Source organism: Phaseolus vulgaris, chromosome 8, assembly GCF_000499845.2.
Source record: "Phaseolus vulgaris cultivar G19833 chromosome 8, P. vulgaris v2.0, whole genome shotgun sequence".
NCBI classification, from domain to species: Eukaryota; Viridiplantae; Streptophyta; class Magnoliopsida; order Fabales; family Fabaceae; genus Phaseolus; species Phaseolus vulgaris.
The window spans coordinates 54486314-54512009 of NC_023752.2; the positions used below are offsets into that span (position 1 = coordinate 54486314).

The 25696-nt window shown below is 32.0% G+C and overlaps 1 protein-coding gene across 1 annotated transcript; it reads left to right on the forward strand.

The window, feature by feature from the left end:
- The first annotated feature begins 20416 nt into the window (after positions 1-20416).
- Positions 20417-25120, forward strand: LOC137825537 (probable polygalacturonase). The gene is made up of 5 exons (XM_068631226.1): positions 20417-20937; positions 21784-21904; positions 23399-23573; positions 23803-23873; positions 24270-25120. The coding sequence occupies exons 1-5, from the start codon at positions 20614-20616 to the stop codon at positions 24905-24907; spliced, it is 1329 nt and encodes a 442-aa protein (XP_068487327.1). The 5' UTR covers positions 20417-20613; the 3' UTR covers positions 24908-25120.
- The last annotated feature ends 576 nt before the right edge of the window (positions 25121-25696 follow it).

Consider the following 25696-nt stretch of genomic DNA (forward strand, 5'->3'; position numbering starts at 1 on the left):
ACTAAAGACAAACCTAACCAAATCAAAACTAACTCAAAGGATGAACTTACTCTATTTGAAATTGTGATCAGGCAATCTTGTAGAGTTCACTAAATTTCTATTTGTATAGTCTTTTCATTTTAATAATAAAATATTCAAAAGTGTCATTTTAATTGTATCACTTCTACTCTAAGACTAGTTTTCTCATTCCTTACATAAATTACTTTTAAGTACTAATAATTTTTTTAGTCTCTCAAATAGTATCTAATGTAGTCAATATTGTAATTAATTATTTTTTTATCTCTAAAATTAGTTTCTATTTAATAATTTTTTATAGAAATTTATTATGTTAGAACTATTTATGAATATTATTTTAAAAAAATTTAAACGTGTTATAAAAACTACCCTAAAATATGGTAAAGTATAACCTGCATTTTGTTCATATCTCTTCATTTGAATATGGGGTTGATTGTTCAATACTACGTTGTATTTATTAGAATTTATGACTATTCCAAGTATTTAATTTCTCACATTTATTATGACAAACATTTTGCAGATATCACGAAACTATTATTTTTTTTTAAAACAGACAAAAAAAATCACATGTTTTTTATAACTTTAATGTTGATATCAAAATCTATCAAATTTATTGATAATACAAAAATGAAGAGAAATTAGACAAATGATAAGTTTATTTATTAATTTTTTACTATTAATATATAAGTTATTCAAACTAAGTAATCAAAATTTTAAATTTGTTCATCAATTAAAATATACAATTTTTATTACCATTTATTAATTTTATAATTAAGTTATACAATATAATATTTTATTTTTATATAACTGTCTACAAAACGAGTTAAAGGTGCATAAATAATAACTAAAGTTTAGACTAATAACTAAATATATTTCATGACGGGGGACGGGTCTTACAATTATTCCCAATAATAAAAAATTTCGTCCTCAAAAATTAGCTTACCAAGAAATATTAGGATATTACTCTCTTATCTTCTCTTTTATTTTTCAAGTGGAATCACATCATAATCCAAAATTTTAACTGACTTCCCTTTAAAAGAGATATCTTCTATTTAACTATATCAGAACTAGAAGAAAATTGTGATCAATTAATCTATTTCCTTAGTTACAATACACGAAGAACATAATGAATGTTGGTTAACGGAAGAGATAAACAATTTATAAGCAATAAAACTTATTCAATTAAGAATCTAGTAAGAACCTATGAATTTTGGAGTCATTTTTTTTTATATGATTGCTCTCCTTACACCAAGGAATGATGTACACTCAAAAAATCATGATTACCCATAGAGAAACTTAAAGGTCTTCTTCATTTATCTGCATCAGATGTTTGCATGATCGAAGATGTCTTCAATAATCATAGTTCTCAAAATTTTGCTCACTGTTGCTGATAACTGAAGTGATGAAAAATACGTTGATTTTTTTTTCTTGACTAACTTCCTTCTGGTGCATATCAATGAATGATGACTTTTTCCTCCTTCTCAAACAGACGATCTATGTCAACCCCATGACATTCGAGCATTTCACAATATTTATGCTGAAAGGTTCTAATCAAATTGCCTAAGAGATTTTGACATGACCTAACTCAAAGATCCACAACTTTGTTGTATTCTAACATGAACATAAACATTTCACACCAACCTCTCCGCAAACATATCTCTAATAACAATCATGTTATCCAATTCAATCTTATACGAATATAAGCAACACCAAGTTCCAAAGAAATGGAATCTATAGAACCTTGAGATAGGTATAACTAAATCAAAATGGATTCTTCTCATATTTATTAGGAGAACCTCTTTTACTTTCTAATGGTCATATGTGGTGTCAACATCAACTCATTTTGTTCTTCAACTTTGAGCAAAAATATTATCATATTCAGAAGGACATGTAACATGAGTTACTAAAGACCTCTGCTTATAACTAAAAGTAAGATCTACCACCATCTCACTCCACCCAATAATTCATTCTCTCCCTTATGAAAATATAAAGAATAACCTCACCAAACAAAAACTTCCTTGACATTAGTTACAGTACTCAATGTCACCTCTTCTCCACTTTTGTCAATTTGAGACCTCTTATCTCACCCATTTATTTGCATTACCTTAAGCATATAATTCCCTTCCCTAGGTAGAACATGTGAGTCTTCATTAATCTGTCCCATATTACTCGTAGATTCATTTGTCTTCACTGTATATGGAAAGTAGGTATAAAATTCATGAAAATATTATTACACTTCCATCCTGAGAACATCAAACTATGTTAACATACTTCCTAGTCATTGAACTTTGATTTTTGTTCGACCTTTGATTTTTTTTATTTTTTTTTACAGATAAACAAGTAACTACATACTTGACTTTATCTTCCTTCATACCATGTCACCAAATAAACTTCCTGAAATCTTGATACCCTTGGATAATACTTAGATGTCATTGAACTTGCTTTCGTGACTCTTAGATGACCCATCTTCAATTTGCATCCTTGGCGCACATGTTTTGTTTCTAAATCTTAATATACCATTCGTTCCCCACGGAGAACTCTTTAGTTTCATCAGAACATAATATTCTTCAAATTAAATTTCACCAATTTCTTTACTCTCACTTTTTCTAGAAACTCGTTAGTAATAACAAATGTACTACAACTTCCAAATTTAAATTATTGAAACTTCCACTCAACTCCAACCATATAATCTTAAGTATTAATACTTATGTCTCCTCCTGACTTTAACCATCTGCAGTGACATTTCCTTTTTCCAGAATAGTATTTCCAATAAAACTAATAATCTTTCAAAACTCCATCCTTTTTCTCCAAAAGGAATTATGCATCGTTCATTACTCAGTCTATCATAATCCATATTCCATTATGTATTCTCACTGTCTGTGGGAAAAGAACCACACATATAACAACACAACTTTATTTCTACTTAGTCACGTCCAATGGTTGTAACATTATCCCAGGTCTTTGATACTCCACTTCAATCTTTTATAGGTCAGACAAACAAGGACCTATGGAGTCACTTCCTCTTTATGTTGAACCATCACAAAACTTCTTCAAATATTATCTTAGTTATGCGTGATGCACATTAGATCATCATTCTTTTTCTTTATACCTATTACACTAGACTATGTTCTCTAACTTCTTTTTTTCAAATACAAACAACTTATCCTAAACCTCATAATTCCCCTTTTACTTCCATAATGAAATTCTTAGTTCACTTAGTTCTTAGCATTCCATTAATTTGAATCTTTAACCATTACATCTAATACTTGAAACGTCTCCTTGCTCATGGTAGTTTTTGTTGGGTTTAATAGTGCCAAAGTTCAAGAGGGGGGGGGGGGGGGGGGGTGAATTGACCTTTTAAAACTTTCTCGCAGAAACAATGTTTAACACAGTTTTACAGAAAATAAATCAATTTATGTGAAAATGAACATATTTATTTCAGCACTGTTTTTGTTTGAAAAGCTTTTAATTCAGCAAGGTTAATCACAAGCTTATGCAGTGAGAATTTCCAGCAGCACACACACAAATATCAGATTTAAAAAAAACAGTGAAACACAAAACAGCAAGCTTTAATTTCAAGCAAGTGATTAAGGTTCAATTGATAGCATGCTAGTTAATTGAGTGACCTTTGCAAACAACCTGTTCCAATGGCTTTTAACAGACTATGAGTGTTCTTCTTGATGTCAAGCAATTTTCAAGAAATTAAGAACAATGAATCACAGAATAGCAAGCTTTAACTTTAAGCAATTGTTTAAGGTTCAATTACTAGCATTGACAGTTTCTTGTGCAACCTATCACAGTCAATCTGTTCCAATGGCTTTTAGCAGATTTTATATGTTCTTATCAGATGAAAAACAACTTTTTCAGAAATCAAGAACAGTATGCACAGTGCCCAGAAAGAACAAATTTATTTTCAATTAAACAGATTTATTTCTTTGCTGTTTTATCAATTATGCAGAAACGAAATTGCAGAGAGTGAGAGAGAATGAACACAAGCAATTATACTGGTTCACTCAACCTGAGCTACATCCAGTCTTCACCAACAACAGGTGGAAATCACTAACACACAGTACAACCAAGTACACTTCCCACTGTTCTTGAAACCTACAAGAACTTAGGTACTCTTGCTGAAAAAACCTATTTCAGCATACACACACACCCACTCTTCAAGAACACCTATCAAGAAGAGTGTTCAACCAAACTATTACAAGAAAGAGATGTGAAACGACTACACCTGATTGAGGATACACAGATCTGCCTTAAACCAGTAGGCAAGATTGCTAGAACAGTAGCTGCACCTCACACCAAGCTTTTGGAACCAAACCAAGAACAAGCACTTTGTGATTTTTGAAATCTTTGAAGAACAAATGCTGATCCTTTGAAAACACTTAACTCTCTGCTGTCAAAACTTGTTTTTTGCAAATGTATGAACTGTTTGAATCGTTGTTAAACTCAGAAAACAAGTTTGCATTTTATAGAAAGCCAGCTTATAACAGAATTTTGAAAAACAGTTAAAGCTGTTATAAAATGAACAGATTGAAAATAAAATAAACTGATTTATTTTCAAAAGCAGTTAGACAATCTGTTAAGTGAGGAGACTTAGTCAACCATTCTGGTGCTGAGATAAAATTGAAAAACGTTTAAGCTTGACATGGCACCAGAGGCAAAAAGAATCTATTCATTTACAGATGAACAGATTTATTTTTCAAAACGAAAACAGAGAAGTTTAACTATTTGAAACTCAGTCGTTTTGAAAAGGAGAAGACTTAGTCAAAATACCTGATGCACAAAATCTAATTTTTACAAGACTTTAGCCAAGGCATCAGTGAAAAAATGAATCTGTTTATTTAGAAAAGAACAGATTTATTTTTATGCAATAAACGTGTTTTTTGTGTGAAACATGTGAAAAACAGTTTAAGAAAACTTATACTTGTTCTTAACACATGGCCAGTGGTTATGAGGTGAGTTACCCAGCAAAAAGCTCACTCTTAGACAACCTCTAAGCACTAGCTAAGACACACTTAAAGCAAAGCAAAAATACATGAAAAGTACATACAAGTCTTCATCAAACACTACATATAAGTCTTCATCAAACACAATCTTGAAGGAGCAGCAACCATCTTCAACAGTTTTAACCAAATCTTCCTTCCCCAGATGATACACAAACTTGGAATCTTACTCCCTTAATAACATTACCAATCTCTTTTGTCTCGTGTTTAGTCTCTTCTGATCAAACAAGTGCTTAAGATTCTTACAATATTGGATGTAACTAATCAACCTCTTGTAACAATAAATTAAATCCACATAACTTTTTGTTTCCATGCTAGCCTTGTAACGACATCGTTACTCATTCTTTTACCGATCATATTTGGATCTATTGATTTTCTTATACACATATTCACTTTTACTTAAAGTTTTGGATACCTGAATCTCTTGCCTACATGAAAAAAATTGATGTTTCGTGCAACTTGATTCACCATACCATCACCCTTCAACAATCTCATTTATCTTTTGACAATCCACACATAATCTAGATTCCTCATCCTTCTTCTTTACCAACAACCTTGATATTCCACAGGATAGCATACTTGACCCAACAATCTATTTTTTCCAATTTAATTTTTTTTCAACTTTACTACTCAGATGAAGCCATTTTATAATGTGTCATTAACGCCAACCCTACTCAAGCACCAAACCAAAGAAAATTCCACTTTTTTTTTCTTTGAAGACAACCTTGACACTTACTCAGGAAAAATGCGTATACAGCTTCACTCTGCTGAAGTACTAATTATCTAACATTTATTATTTATCTCTATTTGACGTCAAATTATGAAACAAGTTACCCTAATTCGTGACTCATTCCATACTCGTTGTGCAACTACTAATTCCATATTATTTCAATTTGGAGATGTCACATTTCTATTCATCACAATTAAAAAAAAAAGTGATGGACATAAAGTCAATTCATCTCGAAAGATTATATCTAGGTCCTCCAAAGACAGACGTTTCAAACTCACTTAGAATTTGAGTCCATCGATAATAACAACCACCTACCATGTATATATAAAAAAAAAAATACTACGATGAAACAAATGTTGGTGTAAAACTATTAGCTGAAAAGACCGCTTTAAAACTTGCAACCAAACACTTACCGTGATTAGATTTATTTCCCTAAAATAAACTTGTGTTCAATATCAACTACACTTAATGTAGAAATAACCATCCCAAAATATATATAAAAAGTATACTCTACTTTCAGAATTGAGATAGAAAGTCATCTTGATTTAGTCATGAGTGTGCACCCTCACCACTTTATCAAGATTCTTTTCATTCTTAATATTTTCATATTTATTCATAACAACTAGTTTGACTCAAACACAAACAAGATTTCAAGAAAAAAACTTTGTCAAACACCTTATTAGAAACTTTTAACTAAATCTTAAAGTTAGACTTCAAAAAAATCTACACGCAAGAGAAACACAATAAACCCACTACCTTCAGGTCATCCTAAGATGAACCGCTCTGATACCATTAAATGTAACATCCAAAAAATACCTCTAACTATTATAATACAAGTTCTATAGGTTTCTATACAAGCTTAGAATTTTCCAAAACATTCCTAATGCTTGATTAGTACTTATAGAAATAAAAATATTACAATTCATAGCTCAAAACAAACTCTAAAATCTTCCAGGCTCTTCTGCACCTGTACGATTATCTGCTCGTGTACATAGTACAGTCATCGCAGTTTACAACACAACAAGAAAAGCAAGGGTAAGCTAGTAAATATAAAATTTTATAATATACATAATTAAATCAAAAGAGAAAACCAAATTACACAGATCAATTTCTCAATTATTCAATCTTCTTTGAATTCCAACATAAAAATCACATAGATCTCACATGGGTCTACACTTCCAAGATATTCAACAAACATAATAACAACGGACACCTTCCGGAAGACTCGTATTAAATAAGTCCTACCAGAGACTAACACCTGATCCACAAATTACCAGCGAATCCAACAAAAAGGATCAGGGTAAGTTCAATACAGCCCAAGTCGTGCATCTCATATATCACGATGTGTATGAAATACCCCATTAGCTTCTCACCACCTGATATCAATCTGTGTGACTTAGCCATCAGTGAGGCTCGAAGATCTTTGTTACCACATAGGCATCAATACTTAATACACAAATAAACATCAATCCATACATTATCCGAAATGTATGAATTCAATTCCATACAACTTTCATCATACAATATCATTCAAAATGCAATTCACAATATTTAAAATCTTATTTAACATCAAAATATAACACTTAAATACTAAACCATCAAAATCTAATATTTTTTACAGGTTTAAAAAATATGTAAACAAACAACGCAATATATAAACAAACAACATCCCTGCAAGATAAATTGAATATTGGGACCACGTCCCCTCCACATCCAGATCTTCTAGCCTAGGGTACTATTAAAAAATAAGTTAGCTTCCCTTACCTGAAACTCCACTAATGGATATTCTACCTCAAACAGGGAAATCTCTCCAAAAATTAGGAACCTATAGCAAGTTATACAAATATTACCAAATTTTAGTATATGGTAAAACAAGTTGAGAGGAAAACTTTTCTCAACTATCCCCATCAAGATTGATGACTAAATCATAGAGAAAAATAGAGAATAAGGGATATTTAGGGTAAAAATGAACTTACTTTGTTTGAAAATTTGATTGGGTAGAAATGTACCCTTACTCCTTAGCTATAGCATGACATGATCAGATTTTGAAATAGATAAGTTGTAGGAGATAAATTGAAGAGAGAAGGGAGAGATAAAATTTACAAAAAGAGAAAGCAATGTGAGAAAAAACAAAAAACAAAAGAAGGGGGAGGGGGGGCGGATAGGTGATGGGTTTTAATTTTTAGATAATTTATATTAAAAATATAGATAAAATAAAATAAAAATACTGAATGCATATTCAATATTGTTATAGATTTTTTTTAGTTTTAAAATTTAGTTAAGATTAAAATATAAAATATTTACACCAAAAAAAAATCCTTTATATACTGTTATAATTATAAATTATGAATAGGTAACAATACAATAAGGATGTACCTTCTACATATGTTAGTAATACTCATAACATGACATGACATGGTTAAGTATCCTTGTGTTGATATGATATTTACAAACATATTTTTTATTTCTTTTAAAATAGATATTATATTGGTCGGAACCGAATGAGCCACGTCACTCAGCATTGTTGACCGGCCGACCGGGTGATCAACCACATTAAAGAACAAATTGACAATAAACGAAAAGTAAGAAAACATCCCATAAGGTCATACTCCACCAAACTCGAATGATACCCCAAGAAATCAGCTAACACTGATTTATTGAAGATATGTGGCAAATATACCTCCTTATAAATCCGGGTGGCACTCCAAGAAATCAGCTAACACTGATTTATTGAAGATATGCGCCATATATGGCCCATGAATCAAATATTTAATTACCAAACATTGTAAATAAGCCTTCTACAAAAGAATAAAATATGTTTTTATCATTTTTACATCATACACTCTCAATACAGAGTACTTACTTGATCGTCGAAAAACCTTCTATAGGCTTAGTCCCGATCGAGCGCTAGGAAGCTAAGGAGTTGAAGTGTTGAAGCCTGAAGGAGTGGAAGAGTTGAAGAACTAGAATACAATGGAGCATAACTGAGGACACGATTATTGAGCGATCGACACCAACAACAATTGTTACAGTCAATCTCAACTACTATCTAGGCCCACTTTGTGTAACCCCCCGGAACCAGACCCCCTCCCCTCCTCTACCCTTTCTCTCTCCCTTCTATCTTTATCTTCCTTCTCTCTTCAATTTCTCTCTCATACCTTATCTATTCCAAAATTTGATCATGCCATGTTGTAGCTGAGAAGTCGGGGTACATTTCTACCCGATTAGATCTTCAAATAGAGTAAGTTCATTTTTACTCTAAAGATCCCTTATTCTCTGTTTTTTCTTATGATTTAGTCATCAATCTTGGTGGGGTCAGTTGAGAAAAGTAATCCTCTCAACCTATTCTACTATATACTGAATTATGTTTTGTTTGGAAAAGTTGCATTAGACCCTTATATTTTGAAGCTTATCTAGACTGGGAGGCTAAAATTCTAGAGGTTGCTTGGAAAGCAAGCAATTAAGGTAAGGGAAACTAATTTTAATTTTTAATACTACCTGTTCCTACTAGGGAGATGGGACCTAGAGAACTATTGAAGTCTTCTTCTCCTTCCTTTGGTCGGTCAGGTAGCTGGGTGATGAGCTGGGATTCTTCTCGTCCTCCTGCTTCTCCTTCGGCACTCGGTCTCGGGTGAACACCGGATGGTGGGGGTACCTGCGAAGGCACACCGACGCTCAAGTCAGTAAAGCGGGTGGTCAGCTCTCAGGTAGGTGAATAGTAATAAATGACATACCTTACTCCTTGGGATGCGTGCTATTTATATTATTCTAATGGGCCTACCTTGTTGGGCTCGTTTATCGAGGTGGATACCGCTTAAGGTTGCATTACCTAATTTTTTATGATGGATTAACTTCACTGATCTCGGTTTGAGCGTTAATTGTAATAGTGATCGGCCGTCGGCCAAGTTCCCATGGTATGGGTCGGCCATCGGCCAAATTCCCGTGGTCTCGGTCGTCTCGGCCAAGTGGGTAGTCGGCCTCGTCATCTCGGCCAAATCTCTTAAGGCTCGACTAGGTTCCCCAGGTCTCGGTCAGGTAGACTCGGTCTCGGGCAGCCAGATGGGTCTCGGCCTCGCCCATACCAGTACACTACCCTAGGCTAGAAGATCTGAATGTGGAGGGGACGTGGTCCTCATATTCAATTTCTCTTGCAGAGATGTTGTTTATATATATTGTTTAAACTTGTAAAAATATTATATTTTGATGGTTTAGTATTTAAGTGTTCTTTTTTTAATATTAAATAGGATTTTGAATGTTGTGGATTGCATTTTGAATGATATTGTATGATGAAAATGGTATGACATTGAATTCATACATTTGGGATAATGTATGGACTGATGTTTGTTTGTATATTAAGTATTGATGCCTATGTGGTAACATAGATCTCCGAGCTTTATTGATGATCACCTATGTGGTAACAGAAATCTTCGAGCTTCACTGATGATCTAAGTCACATAGACTAACATATCAGGTGGTGAGAAGCTGATGGGGGAGTTCATGCACACCGTGACATATGAGATGCACGACTTAGGTTGTATTGAACTTACCCTGATCAGACTCTAGAATGTGGCTAGGATCAGGTACATACTTTCCTAGCTGGGATACGTGGAAAATATTGTGAATGTTAGCTAAAGGAGGAAGCAAAGCAATGTCATAAGCCATAGGGCCTATTCTCCTGATAATTTGATAAGGTCCTATGAACTTAAGAGTTAATTTCTTGGATTTGGGTGCTCTTCCTACACCAGTGAACAGTACTCTCAAAAAGACATGTTCACCGCGGAGAATTCTAAAGGTCTTCTTCTTTTATCTGCAAAAGATTTTTGCTTTCTGAGAGATGTTTTCAATCTTTCTTAAATCATCTTGACTTTCTCATTGGTTTGTTGTATTAATTATGGTCTAATTAACACGCTCTCACCATCCTGAAACTAGCATAGAGGTGTCATGCACTTTCTTCCATACAATGCCTCAAAAGGGGTCATTCCTATGCTAGTTAGGTAACTATTATTGTAAGTGAACTCTACCAACGGTAGAATTTCATCTCAACTACCCAAATGATCTAACACACAGTCCTGAGCAAATCCTCTAAGGACTGGATAGTTCTCTCTTATTGTCCATCAGTCTGAGGATAATATGCTAAGCTAAGTTTGAGTTTAGTCCCTAAAGCTTCTTGAAGTGTTTGCCAAAATCTAAAGGTGAATCTGGGATCTCTATCTGAAACTATGTTGGAGGGCACACCATGCAATCTAACTATCTCATCTATATAAAGCTGAGCCAATATTTTGCATAAAGATTCTCAAATCTACAGGTAGAAAGTGTGTCATCTTTGTCAACCTATCAACTATGACCCAAACAGAGTCATGCTTCCTCAAAGTACGTGGTAAGTGGGAAATAAAATCCATTGAGATATTATCCCACTTCCACACTGGAATGTCTAACTGAGTTAACATGCCTTCAGGTCATTGATGTTCTATCTTTGATTTTTTACAAGTCAAGCAAGAAGCTACAAACTTGGCTACATCATTCTTCATGTCATGCCACCAATAAGACTTCTTAAGATCTTGACACATCTTGGTCATTCCTGGATGTAAACTGATTTTGCTTTTATGACCTTCAGATAACACTATTTGTTTTAGTTCATTAACCTTTGGAATGAATATTCTATTTTTGAATCTCAAATTACCATCCACTCCTAAAAAGAAGTCTTTAGTTTTTTTTTCAGTATTTAATAAACCCATTAAGTTCTTCAATTTTTGAATCTTCCAACTGCTTTTCCTCCACCTTCTCCATAAATTCATTAGTTATAACAAGTGTATTACAACTAATGCAATTTGAAGACATGGAAACCCTCAAATTCATACTCTTGAAATTTTCAATCAATGTTAGCTCTCTGATCATAAGCGACGATATTTGTATCTTTTTTACGACTCAACAAACAACGTTTTCCTTCCCAAGATGGTATATTAGCTGGAAATCATAATCTTTCAAAAATTCAATCCACTTCCTCTGCCTCGTATTAAGCTCCTTCTGATCAAACAAATACCTCAATCTTTTATGAACACTGAACACATTAAAACTAACTCCATAAAGAAAATGTTTTCATATTTTTAAAGTTAAGACAACTGTTGTCAATTCTAAATCATGAGTTGGATAGTTTCTTTCATGCACCTTTAACTGACGAGAAGCATAGGCAACAACTTTTTTATTCTGCATCAGAACACAACTCAATCCCTGATAGGAAGCATCACAGAAAACTTCAAAAGACTTATTGGTATCAAGGATTATCAATATAGAAGCGTTACTCAACATTCTTTTCAACTCTTCAAAGCTTCTCTCACATTGTTCAACCTATGCAAAATGATGATCCTTTCTAGTCAATTGGGTCAAAGGAGCCACTATTTTAGAAAATCCTTGTATGAATCTCTTGTGATGTCCTTTTAACCCCACAAAGCTTATAATTTATGTAATAGTTTTAGGACTTTCTGATGAGCATATATTTATTCACACACAATTGCCTTAGTCATAGATTATTGGACTATAATAATAAATAAATCCATTGTTTTAATTAATATTCTTATAATTGGGTTTATTTGGGCCTTAACTATTATTATTGTTAATATTGTGTTTTTAGGGTAAATGATCTGAAGCATCTACCTTTGTGAATGAGCCAAATATGCAAAAGTCCAAGTTGCTTCTTTGAATCAAAACAGAAAACAAATTCTGAGGAGAAGAAAGAGAAAATAAAATCTACAATATCTCAGAAACAGAATTGGAAGCAAATCTTCTGCAAAATACAAGAATTATGGAAAGATGGAGACTTGGAAACTGTTTACAAAATCTAAACTGCAATATTTTCCCAAGATCCTTGGAGCAGAAAAGTCTATAAAAGGACACAAGCATCAAGGAGAAAAGGGAGAGCTTCATGGAGTTTTCTTAGTTTATTTTCTTCTTAGTAATTATTTTGTTTTGCCTCCGCATGGAAGGCTAAACCTTTTTGGTTGATTCCTTTGTAATTTCCCATTGAGTTCAGGGGTTTTGTTCAATAAAAGTTTCGATTTTTAAGTCTCTATAGCAGTTGTTTTTATTGTCTAATCTCCTGGAAACCTAGTTTTTGTGAGAGGTTGTACTTGAACGCATGATTGAGAGTCTTCCTTGTCTTAAACTTTGGTTTCTTAGTTAGTTCGCATCGTTCTAATTAATTTCTTGGGCGCATGATTCAAGAGATAGGAGATAAGCATTCCCATGGAGTATACGCATGGAACAAAGTGGATATTGATTAAACTAGTAGATGCATGCTTTATTGGTGAGTTTCAGTTGAATCAGATCGGCGCATGTTCAACCTGGTTTAGCTCTGTTGGAGGATTGAGAAAAGATTAATCTTTAGAGAACCTGTGAAGAATTCAATGGTGGAAGAACTTGGGATCAACCGCTTTTTATTTGTTATTTTAATCTCTTTTATATTTTCTGCACAACTATCTCAAACCCCCCTTTTTATCTTTATTGTTATTGCTAACTTTTATTGCTTGCAGATAGATTTTAAACCCTGATCAACTGATTTTACTATTGGATTCGTTGGGAGACGACTTGGAGAAATTTGTCCACAATTATACTATCATCTCTCTAGTGTTAGACAAGTCTACGTTAGAATCATATTAATTTGACAACAAAACGACAGTTATCACTTTCCCACTAAAGTACAACCTCCACTCTAGAAGGATCTACTAATATTCCTTGTGCAGAGATAACATGTACTAAAAATTGTATTTCTGACATCCAAAAGTCACATTTTGAAAGTTTAGCATATAAATGTTTTTCTCTCAAAATATTCAAGACAATTCAAAATTTATGTGTCTTTTGTCTTACAATATTGAATGTAACTAATCAACCTTCTCTAACAATAAATTAATTCCACATAATTTTTCATTTCCATGCTAGTCTTGTAAGGACATCGTTACTCACTCTTACCAATCATATTTAGATCTATAGGTCGTCTTATACACATCTTCACTTTTTACTTAAAGTATTTAGATACCCGAATCTCATGTCTACTTGGAAAACATTGATGTTTCATGCACCTTGATCCATCATACCATCATCCCTCAACAATCTCGTTTATTTTTCAAAAATCCACACATAATTTAGATTCCTCACCCTTCTTCTTTACCAACAATATTGATATTCCTCATGGTAGCATACTCGACACAACAATTTATTTTCTCCAATTTAATTTTTTAACCTTACTACTTAGATGAAGCCATTTTATAAGGTGACATTAACGCTAACCTTGCTCAAGCACCAGACCAAAGAAAATTCCACTTTTATCTTTGAAAACAACCTTGACACTTACTCTGGAAAACTGTGTATGAAACTACATTCTACCGAAGTACTACTTATTTAAACTGTATTATTTATCTCTATTTGAAGTCGAATTATGAAACAAGTTACTCTAAATCGTAACTCGTTCCATACCCATTTCAATTACTCATTCCATACTATTTCAATTGAGAGATGTCACATTTATATTCATCATAATTAAAAAGAAAGTGATTGACATAAAGTCAATTCATCCCCAAAGATTATATCTATGTCCTCCAAAGAAGAAGTCTCAAACTCACTTATAATTTGAGTCCACTAATAATAACAATCACCTACCGTGTATATATAAAAAAAAACTACCCTAAAACAAATGTTGGTGTAAAACTATTAGCTGAAAAGATCGCTTTAAAACTTACAACCAAACACTTACATTCATTAAATTTATTTCCCTAAAATAAACTTCTTTTCAATATCAACTTCAGATAATATAAAAATAACCATCCCAAAACATATGTAAAAAAATATACTCTACTTTTAGAATTAAGATAGAAAATCATCTTGATTTAGTCATGAATGTGCACCCTCACCACTTTATCAAGATTCCTTTCATTCTTAATACTTTCATCTTTATTCATAACAATCACTTTAATTCAACCACAAACAAGACTTCAAAAAACAACCTTGATAAACATCCTATTAGAAACTTTTAACTAAGTTTTGAAGCTAGACTTAAACAAAAATCTACACACAAGAGAAACACAATAAACCTACTACCCCCCAGGTCATCCTAAGATGACGCTCTGATACCATTAAATGTAACACTCCAAAAATACATCTAACTATTACAATACAAGTTCTACATATTTCTATACAAGCTTAGAGTTTTTCAAATATTTCTAATACATTATTAGAACTTATTAGCAATACAAATATTTACAATATAAGTTTCAAAAACAATATCCTAAACCCTTCCAGACCCTCTGACACTTATATGATTATTTGTTTGTGTACATAGTACAACCATCACAATTCACAATACAACAAGAAAAGCAAGGTTAAGCTAGTGAAAGTAAAATTTTATAATATACATAATTAAATCAAAAGAGAAAACCAAATTACATGGATCAATTTCTCAATTATTCAATCTTCTTTAAATCCCAACATAAAAATCACATAGATCTCACATGGATCTACACATCCAGGATATTCAAAAAACAAAATAACAACTGACGCGTTCCAGAAGACCCGTATTAAGTAAGTCCTACCAGAGACTAACACATGATCCAAAGATTACCAGCAAATCCAACATAAAGGATCAGGGTAAGTTCAATACAACCCAAGTCGTGCATCACATATGTCACGATGTGCATGAACTCCCCCATCAACTTCTCACCACCGGATATCTTAGTCTATGTGACTTACACCATCAGTGAAGCTCGGAGATCTCTGTTACCACATAGGCAATAATACTTAATACACCAACAAATATCAGTCCATACATTATCCCAAATGTATGAATTCAATTCCATACAATTTTCATCATATAATATCATTCAAAACCCAATCGATAATATTTAAAATCTTATTTAACATAAAAATAACACTTAAATATTAAACCTTCAAAATCTAATACTTTTACAAGTTTAAACAATATATAAACAAACATCACAATTTATAAACAAATAACATCCCTGCAAAATAAATTAAATATTGGGACCACGTCCCCTCCACATCCAGATCTTCTAGCCTAGGGTACTATTAAAAATTAAGTTAGTTTCCCTTACCTGAAATTTCGTATTCTGACGAAAATTCTACCTCAAACAGGGGAATCACTCTAAAATTTAGGAACCTAAAGCAAATTATCCCAACATTGCCAAATTTTAGTATGAAAGTTGAGAGAAACACTTTTCTCAACTGGTCTCACTAAGATTGATGACTAAATAATAGAGAAAAACAGAGAATAAGGGATATTTAGAGTAAAAATGAACTTACTCTGTTTAAAAATCTGATCGGGTAGAAATGTTCTTTAACTCTTCAGCTACAATGTGATCTGATTAGATTCTAAAATAGATAATAGATGAAATGAGAAATAAAGAGAGAAGGGAGAGAGTTAGAGAAAAAAATAAAGAAAAAGAATACTCCGGTGGTGGTGAGGAGCAGGGGTCTATGCGTTTTTGTTTTTTTTATCTTTCCGTTGTTACACTAAGTAAGGGGTTCATTATCTGGGTCTATTATTTTGTATTAATTAGATATGTGGCATGAATTATTGAGTTGAGATTAAAGAGGAGATATTAAAGTTAAAGTATAATTGTATACAAGGATGTTGTATTATTGTAGGAAGCATTTTAATTTAGTTACAAGTATGATGGATATTTAATGTTTTAAATGATTAAAACATGATGTAAATAGTATAATATGATTGAAATCACAATTAAAATTTATAATGTTATTTTCTTTACTAATAACTAATATCGTTTAAATTACATTTATTTGATAAATATTCATTATATGCATTGTTAATTGTTGTTGATATAGTATGTCACTCTAAGTTATTACTTTTGGCTCTAACCAGAGATATCTCAAACAATTTTCTCTTATTAGAGACACTATAAATGCTCAAGAAAAAATTAAAATCACTCAGCATTCAGCATTGAGATGTAAAGGTAGTGCATAGTGTTTTTGGAACTTGTTACATATTATATGCTAATGTGACGCAAATTTTTCAATGATATTTATCAAATTATATCCAATTTGAACATCTTAGACGCAATTTTTTCAATGATATCTATCAAATTATATCCAATTTGAACATGTTACAAACAAAGTCACATGTTTTTCAACTAACTAAAAAAAGTTAAAAGTTAACTAAAATAATGTATCAAAAGTCCTAATAATACAATTTATACATATGACAAATTTAAGTTGGTTTTAAGGATAATCAATGTTGAAAGTTCATTCTTAACTTAATCTTTACTATTTTTCTTCTTTCTTTTAAAATAATAGTATATCGAATTTTTTTTAGAGGTAGGCTCTTCACTTTGTGCTTCTTTTTATATCAATGATATATAATATGCAATCGATGTGGGATTTATCATATACAATTATACATTATAAGCGTAACAAATTAAGCATAAATGAAAATCAACTCGAAATTTATATTGTTTGGATTAAGGTTAGTGGAGAGTGAAGAGAATTAAAGAAAAAATTTATGAAAGTTTGTAAGTGATGTGATGGATACGATTGAATCTTTCTTTTTAATTGATAAAAAAAAAATTCCAAAAAAAATAATTTTTCCTCGTGTTTAAAAATAATTGGAAAAGAAATATGATTTATTTATTTGTGCATTTTAGTTGTTTATAATTAAAACATTATTTTCGATACGGTCCAATAAATGACTTTGGAAAAAATACTAAATATGTAACACTATTAATATGCAAAATTTTCAATGTTAAACAAATTACAGTATAATTCATTGTATGAATAGAAAAAAATTGATATTATCATAATGTCCAAAAAAAATAACAATCATACAATGAAATATGTATTGTTCAAAAGAGTCACAAAAGTCATTAATTTGATGTTACAAGTCGTCAATTTTTTCATGGATTCTATCGAAATGTGTGTTGATATTGAGATTCATAGTCTCACGATACCATCAAGTTCAATGTGTTCATTTAACAAAGTTGTACAAAAATCTTACTGGGTCACCATACACTATAAGAAAATCATTAAATAAAAATAAATTTTATATAGAAACTACTTTAAATATTAATTATTTTTTATCTCTAAAATTGGGTTATATTTAATAATTTTCGAAGTGACATACATAACACATGGGTCACTATTTAATATCAACATAGGCCCATAATTGATTATCAACTAAGGATAATTGGTTATATGATAAAAAACCCACCTATAATCGATTATGGCACAAGGATAACTGATTATCCTTTCAAAAAAATACAATATGTTCATTCAACAAAGTTGCACAAAAACTCTTATTGGGTCACCACTTACATAAACACGCATCACCATTTAATATTAATAGAGAACCAGAATCGAATATGGCACTGAATAATTGATTATGAACAAAAAAAATACATAATCAATTATGATCAACATATAATTGATAAGTGTCAATGTGTAGTTTTTATGATTGAGAAAATTGAACACTTTGGAACTTAATTGTTGCTTAATGTAAGAAAATTACCCTAATCTGAGAATTATTGAATCTGATTATATATTTTGAACCAAGAAACAAATGAAGAAATTTAATCTCAATTTTTGTGTAAATTGCAGATGAATATGAAGCATTGAAAGAATTATTCAAGCTGGCATTGAAAGAAAGAAAGTAAAAACTTAATTGGATCACAAGAAGATTTAGCTCAAGCTAGAGGATTTAGCTCAAGTTAAAATTGTCCAGAGTTGATTAAAGGTGCAGTACAAATCTAGCCCAGGCTAGAATTGCTAGCTCAAGCTAAAACTGTCCAGAGTTGATTAAAGGTGCAATACTGATCTAGCTCAAGCTAGAATCGCTAGCTCAAGCTAAAATGCACCGCCGAAAGATCTAGCTTAAGCTAAATTGGGTAGCTTGAGCTAAAGTTGATTATATAAATTTTGAAACACAGCTCAAAACCAGGGGTGGAAAAAGATTGGATTTTTATAGAGAGAGATTAGTGAGAGAAGGAGAAGAAAACCATTGTTCTTAGGAGAAGAACTTGCTCAGATCAGCTCTTCTTATGCAATCAATATCAAGAATGAAGATTGGAGGAGTTGTCATGAGTGGCTAAGTCCTTTCTAACTTGGGATTGAATGTAATTTACCTTGATCAAATGTATTCTTGGTGATATATATATATATATATATATATATATATATATATATATATATATATATTATTCTCTTTTTCTACTTGTTCTTGGTATTTTCGTTTTATGCTTATTGCTTGATTCTCTCTGATCAATAGAGTCTTGATTTTGATCCTTAAATTTAACTGGAAAGTACCTTTAAGAATTTGAAATAGACGAAAATACTTGATAACTTGTAATGCTAGGAATAGATTCCAAGTTATTGATTGCATCATAATTCTGCTCCTAAAGCTGGATGATTTGTTAAATATCTGAGGAATCAGTGTTTGAGAAATTATCTTATGAATTTCATCTATGAGGAATCAAGGTGAATGACTTTAAATTAAGCATCAAGAATAAGTAGTTTTGAGTATTATATATTGTATTATTCCAAAATACAGATGATTGAGATAAACGCAATTCAATCTCAAGTATCTTTCTTTATATTTGATAAGTTAGTTTTGGTTTTGCTTGAATAAAACCCTAGACCTTTGAGTTACTTGTGAAATCTTTAATTTGTTCATGAAAAAGTTCTCAAAATAATTTTTTATACTTAATGAGTTTTATAACAGAACATCTTAATTAGAATTGTTCTCTGTGGGTTCGACATTTGTACTTTAAAGAGTATTATATTACAATTGATTCGGTACACTTGTCGAAAAAAATAACAACAATAATCAATGTTCAATTCAAAAAATATCTCATAATCAATTATGGAATTCTACAAAGACATTGAATAATTGATTATCAATTAGAAAAAAAAAACATAATGTTGATTATTTTAATCATATAATCGATTATCCTTCCAACACATTTTCTATACTAAAATAAACTCCGTCTGGATCATGTGTTCCATCACTCCTTACTTCAGTGCTACACCACCAATAGGCCAATGAAGTTCCACAAAACCATCAAAGTGAAGGGCACCATGATCAATTAATAGTTGTCACTAATCTGGCTTTTCCATGATTTCTCACATCTTGCTCACATTTCACTATATAAACAATGTCACCCACATTTCCATTTGTATGACCAGTCGAACAGTGAAACAAACGTAGTGTCAAAGCTTTTTAAAAAATCTAAACTAAACCAATAAAAGTCATGTTTCGGCAGCTCAATACACTAAGTAGTTATATTGTTCTATTCTAGAATCTATTGGCAAAAGTTGGAGTAATGGTACCTCACAATAAAAATATGAATTTGAAACTTCAAAAATACAAATAAAACAAATAGGAATAATGTTTTCTTAAAAGAGATATTTCTTTCCAAACTAAATACTCTTATGACTCATATGTTAATAGATGTGCTTATTTACAACTCAACATAAAAAAATTGATTCAGAAGTTAGAGTTTACACCCTAATATATATATATCCTAACTAATACAAAATTTCTAAATATTTTAATTTAACAAACTAACTTTAAAAACATATTATATTACGAAATAAATTTTAAATCTAACTAAAACCAGTTTATCCATCAAATTTTCACTCATAATATATTAATCTCTACTAGTGTCATCTCCTAGAGTCTTTTTGAACTCTTCTGCATCTCAGTGTAGGACATAACAGAACCAAAACATTACTACCACTTTAATGCTTTCACCAACCACCACATAGCAGAACCCACTGCCCTTAACTTCAGAGAGAGCCCTTTTCGTATCGCTCCTTCTTCGTTTCTCCCAATCTGATCCACCAAAAATGCGCCTCCGCTGCTTCACGCTGCTGTGTCTGTGTTGTTGTTGGTTTGTCTCGGGAGAGGCCGAAACTGTGTCGTGTTCCAACATAGTGCCGTTGGGGTTCCGCACCCAAAACATCTCCATAACTGAATTCGGCGGCGTCGGTGATGGCCGCACCCTCAACACCAGGGCCTTCAGAGAGGCCATATACAGGGTTCAGCACTTGCCACGTGTAGGAGGCACTCTCCTTTACGTCCCTCCCGGGGTCTACTTAACAGAACCCTTCAACCTCACCAGCCACATGACGCTCTTCCTCGCTGCCGGCGCCGTTATCATGGCCACACAGGTACACTACACTACACTACACAATCAACTTCAAAATCATTTTTAATTTCTTTCTCCGTGTGTTAATTTTAATTATTAAGTATTAATTTTCTCATTAACATGTTGTTCACCGTTTTACTTTCGTCGATTGCAATGTACATTTTACATGAATTGTTGGTTTTCTGTTAATTTAGACATTTTAAATTTTGCATAAACACTACTGTTTTTGGGCGATACAATCCACCGACTACTCGAGGAGGAACGTGAAATTGTACATTCGATGTGACAATTTAAAAACATTTCACGTGCTTAGAAAAAAGACGTTACTAATGAATAGGGTTATGATGGATTCAGTCCACAAATGTTGTTGTTTATCTGTATGGTTGGTGGTATGAGTATGGACTGTAGATGATCGAAATGGATGGTGGGAAACATACCATCTCCATGATCAATGGTGGGTCCCACGTTGGTGTCGTCTTCATCAATGCATATGTCACTTTGTGCATCAGATTGTAGCTTTAGCAGCTTGGATTACAGACAATTACTCTCTCTTCTTTCCTAATCAAGTGGTGGTGGGGTAGACACTTATTCTGCTGCTGCTGCTGCCACATGCTAGTGTTATTCCTCTGTTTTAATTAAACATGAATCTGAGATGGTGATTAGTGTATCTATCTGTCTATGCTAATTTCATCTGTTTTGAAAGCACCCTGATCTAGCTACATACAAAATTATAATAAACATCTTTCATCATTCCTTCCTTTTCTTACACACTATGGTCTTTAAGAGAAAAAAACAAATAGATCAAAAGTTGATCAGATGAACTAGGACTCAATTTCTAATAATGCCTTTCATTTGCTTGATTCCTTAGGATTCATCAAATTGGCCTTTGATTGCACCCTTGCCTTCTTATGGAAGAGGAAGGGAGCTGCCTGGAGGAAGGTATATGAGTTTCATGCATGGAGATGGAGTTCAAGATGTGGTAATCACTGGTGGGTATCTAATATTAACTGTTTTTTAGGATGCATATGTACCAGACCAGTAGATAAAATCTAAATAGTACTTATAGAATATAATTATTCTTCGATTATGAAAATTTTCTTTCGCTTTTTAAATTAATAAGAAATAATTATATATGTAATTTTAAAGTAATCATTATAAAAATTATAATTATATTGGTTAAAGATGGAAAAAAAAACTAGCTACTCAATACTAAAGTCTTCTGTGAGATAGCTTATAGAATCCACTTTTGTACTAAAGTCTTTATGAGAGAGCTTATAGATTCCACTTGCATTAATTAATACCCATCCATGGAAACTAATTATCTATGTAAATATTTTACTCCACTTAACCATTTTAGTTTTAAAGTATACTTGACCTCTCTAAAAACCATCATGTTAATGTGTATTTGGATAGAGAATTTTCAGAATAATTTTTTTTTATAGAAAATTTAAAATATATTTATAATAAAACATGTTCTCTGGGTAAGAAATTAAAATTTTAGAATTTTATGAAAGTAATTAGATTATTTAAAATTGTAGAATTTTAACTTTTAACTATAAAAGGTAAGAATTTAAAATTATTTATATTCTTAAATTAATGTATGTCCTCTTTAATTTTATCTTAAAGGTCGTTGATTTGACTATGATCATTACATTTAGGAGAACTATTTTTCAAACTATAGGATCTTTTTATCAATGATGATATGAGTTATTTTTTTATTTACAATTTATATAGACTACTATTTAGTTAGAGTTTTTTCCACTAATTTTTAGAGCCTACTTTTCTTTTTGCTGATGTGAACTAAATATTTTTTATTGATTTATATCTTGGTATATTATTTTTGTTAGTGTGTGGTGATTATTTCTTTTTATCATTCATAGCAATATTATTTGTCATTAAATTGTTGGGACTTAAATTTTACTAAACATTGACTAGGATTTTATTTTATTTTTGTCGATATCATTTTTAGCCGACATAAGACATAAATCAAACATTCCAAAATTCAACATAAATAATTGTGAACTACATTAACTTAAAACAATATCCGTAAGAGTTAATTGAAAAAACATTGTGTCAATAATAGTTGAATTTTTTTTATGAACTTTGATCTAGAAATAATATCAACAAAAATTAACTAAAAAATCATCAACCTTAATATTTTCTAATTATTAATAATTGTTTGATATTTAAATAAACTTTTTTTTTGCATTCAATAGTAATTGAATTACTTATTCATATGAAAAAAAATTAATAAATTTGAATTGTTCTTATCTAAATCAAATATTTAAAAAATAAAACAATTTAAAAATAGATAAATTCAAATTTAATATATATTAATATTTTAAAATTATATTTTCTGTCCAATATCAACTTTATAATGCATACCCATAATTGAGTGCTGGGAGAGTTTTTTTTATCAAGACTGGAGGGTTTAGTGCCCAAACTACACCCTCCATCTCTCACACATTCATGTTTTTTCACAGGTGAAAATGGCACAATTGATGGGCAAGGAGATGCTTGGTGGAATAAGTGGAGGCAGGGATCTCTTCAGTTTACTAGACCAAACCTTGTTGAATTTGTGAATTCTAGAGATATTATTATTTCAAATGTAGTCTTCAAGAATTCTCCTTTCTGGAACATACACCCGGTTTACAGCAGGTATAGGTTGATAGAGGTCATCACTCATGAGAATTTAAGGATTGGTCAGATAGCATTCTTCATGTCACTTCTTTAATTTATTATATGGTACCAGCATACCATGATGTTTGGGGAAAAATATTAATAGTCATATTTGTATGAATTCTTTATAAGCTTGTTACTTTTGTCTCTAGAAACTAACCAGCTCTTATCATTAAATCTGATTCCTAGTTGTTTGACTTCTTTGCAGCAATGTTGTTGTTAGATTTGTCACCATTTTGGCCCCACGTGATTCTCCAAATACTGATGGCATTGATCCAGGTATGTAGTGATTGCTTTCTAAATAGAGATTAGGAAAGAATAAGTGCTACAGAGTACAACTTGTGTACATAGTGAAAGTAATACAACAAATAGCCTGCACATACTATGCTAGGTTACTAACTGGTTTTTGGAATTCTGTTCTTATAAAACAATTATGATACTGGTGACAAGATGCACTCAGATGTAGTCAGTGGCTTGAGATTTGACAAGTATCCTCTCAAGTTTTGTATTCATGTTTGTTTTCATCCAAGTTAACCAACACTACAATGCAGTAGTTAATGGCAAAATCCAGGGATTATCTGTGGTGGTTGTAATATTATGGAACCATTAGGTTGGTAGGACTAGTAAAAAAAACCCTTGCATATATCCATTCATACAAGTAATCCATTGATGCAGATTCAAGTTCAAATGTGTGCATAGAGGATTCATACATATCTACTGGAGATGATCTTGTGGCTGTGAAGAGTGGATGGGATGAATATGGGATTGCTTATGGCCTTCCTAGCTCTAACATTACCATCAGGCGAGTAAGTGGATCATCTCCATTTGCTGGAATTGCTATTGGCAGTGAAACCTCTGGTGGGGTGGAGAATGTACTTGCTGAACACATCAACCTTTACAAAATGGGAATTGGTATCCACATTAAGACCAACAGTGGCAGGGGTGGATTTATAAAGAATATTACAGTGTCTCATGTGTATATGGAGGATGCACGGAAGGGAATAAGGATCTCAGGTGATGTTGGGGACCACCCTGATGACAAATTTGATCCGAATGCTCTCCCCATTGTGAAGGGTGTCACGATGAAGAATGTTTGGGGTGTGAAGGTTTTGCAGGCTGGCTTGATACAAGGGGTGAAAAATTCACCTTTCTCTGATATTTGCCTTTATGATATCAACCTTGGTGGAGTGACAGGACCTAGAACTCCTCCTTGGAAGTGTTCTGATGTGTCTGGATTTGCTCATCAGGTTAGCCCTTGGCCATGTTCTGAGCTTAGCAGCAACCATCAAGGATCATGTGCCAATTACTCCTGAGATAATGGGAATATTTCCACCTTTCAAGCACTGAGAGGACCAAACCATTGGCTTCTTTTGTTGATTTATCTTAGTGAAAGGCCAAATGCAAAAAAAGAAGGCTTGTTTGTTTAAAATTTAGTAGAATTGATTTTGACAAATAATTTTAAATTATTAAATGTAATTGAGATGTATGTCTAAGTTAATTTCAATGATAAAAATCATATTAAAACATGTGCCGATTAAATGAATTTATTTTGGGTTTAAACAAACATGCTCTAATTTTTTTGTTAAGAAATGGGTTTTAAGCCTAACTCAACCCCATAAAATCAGCTCAATGAGGTGAGGTTTGCGTCCATTTATATACAATGAAATGTCCTTATCTCTAGTCGACGTGGGATCTCCAACACACTCCCCATGCCGAGGCTACCAACTCGTGCGTGGAGATATATGTTATGGGTGGTCCGATAACGGTTTGATAGCGGGTGACTTGATAAACCCAACAAATACTCGTTAGAATAGGCTCGAAATAGCTCTGATACCATATTACGAAGTGGACTTTAAGCCTAACTCAACCTTAACATATAACGAGTGTTAGGGAAAGTAAAAAAAAAAGTATTATAAAATTTGATGCATTATAGGGAAAAACACATAAATCTAAATAAAATTTATATTTCAAAATTAGATATTACTCTTTTAAAACATATACTTCATTTACAATAAAAGAGAGACATTTCAGCTATTAGAAAACCAAGGGAATACATTTAAAAAATTTATGCTTTCCTTATAAGTATCCCTGTGTTCTTAAAG

Bases quoted from the DNA above. Each gene is read 5' to 3' on its own strand.
- LOC137825537 (XM_068631226.1), top strand. From the start codon at position 20,614: ATGCGCCTCCGCTGCTTCACGCTGCTGTGTCTGTGTTGTTGTTGGTTT. The intron at 20,938-21,783 runs GTACACTACACT...TTGATTCCTTAG, and splicing joins CCGTTATCATGGCCACACAG to GATTCATCAAATTGGCCTTT. The intron at 23,874-24,269 runs GTATGTAGTGAT...CCATTGATGCAG, and splicing joins TACTGATGGCATTGATCCAG to ATTCAAGTTCAAATGTGTGC.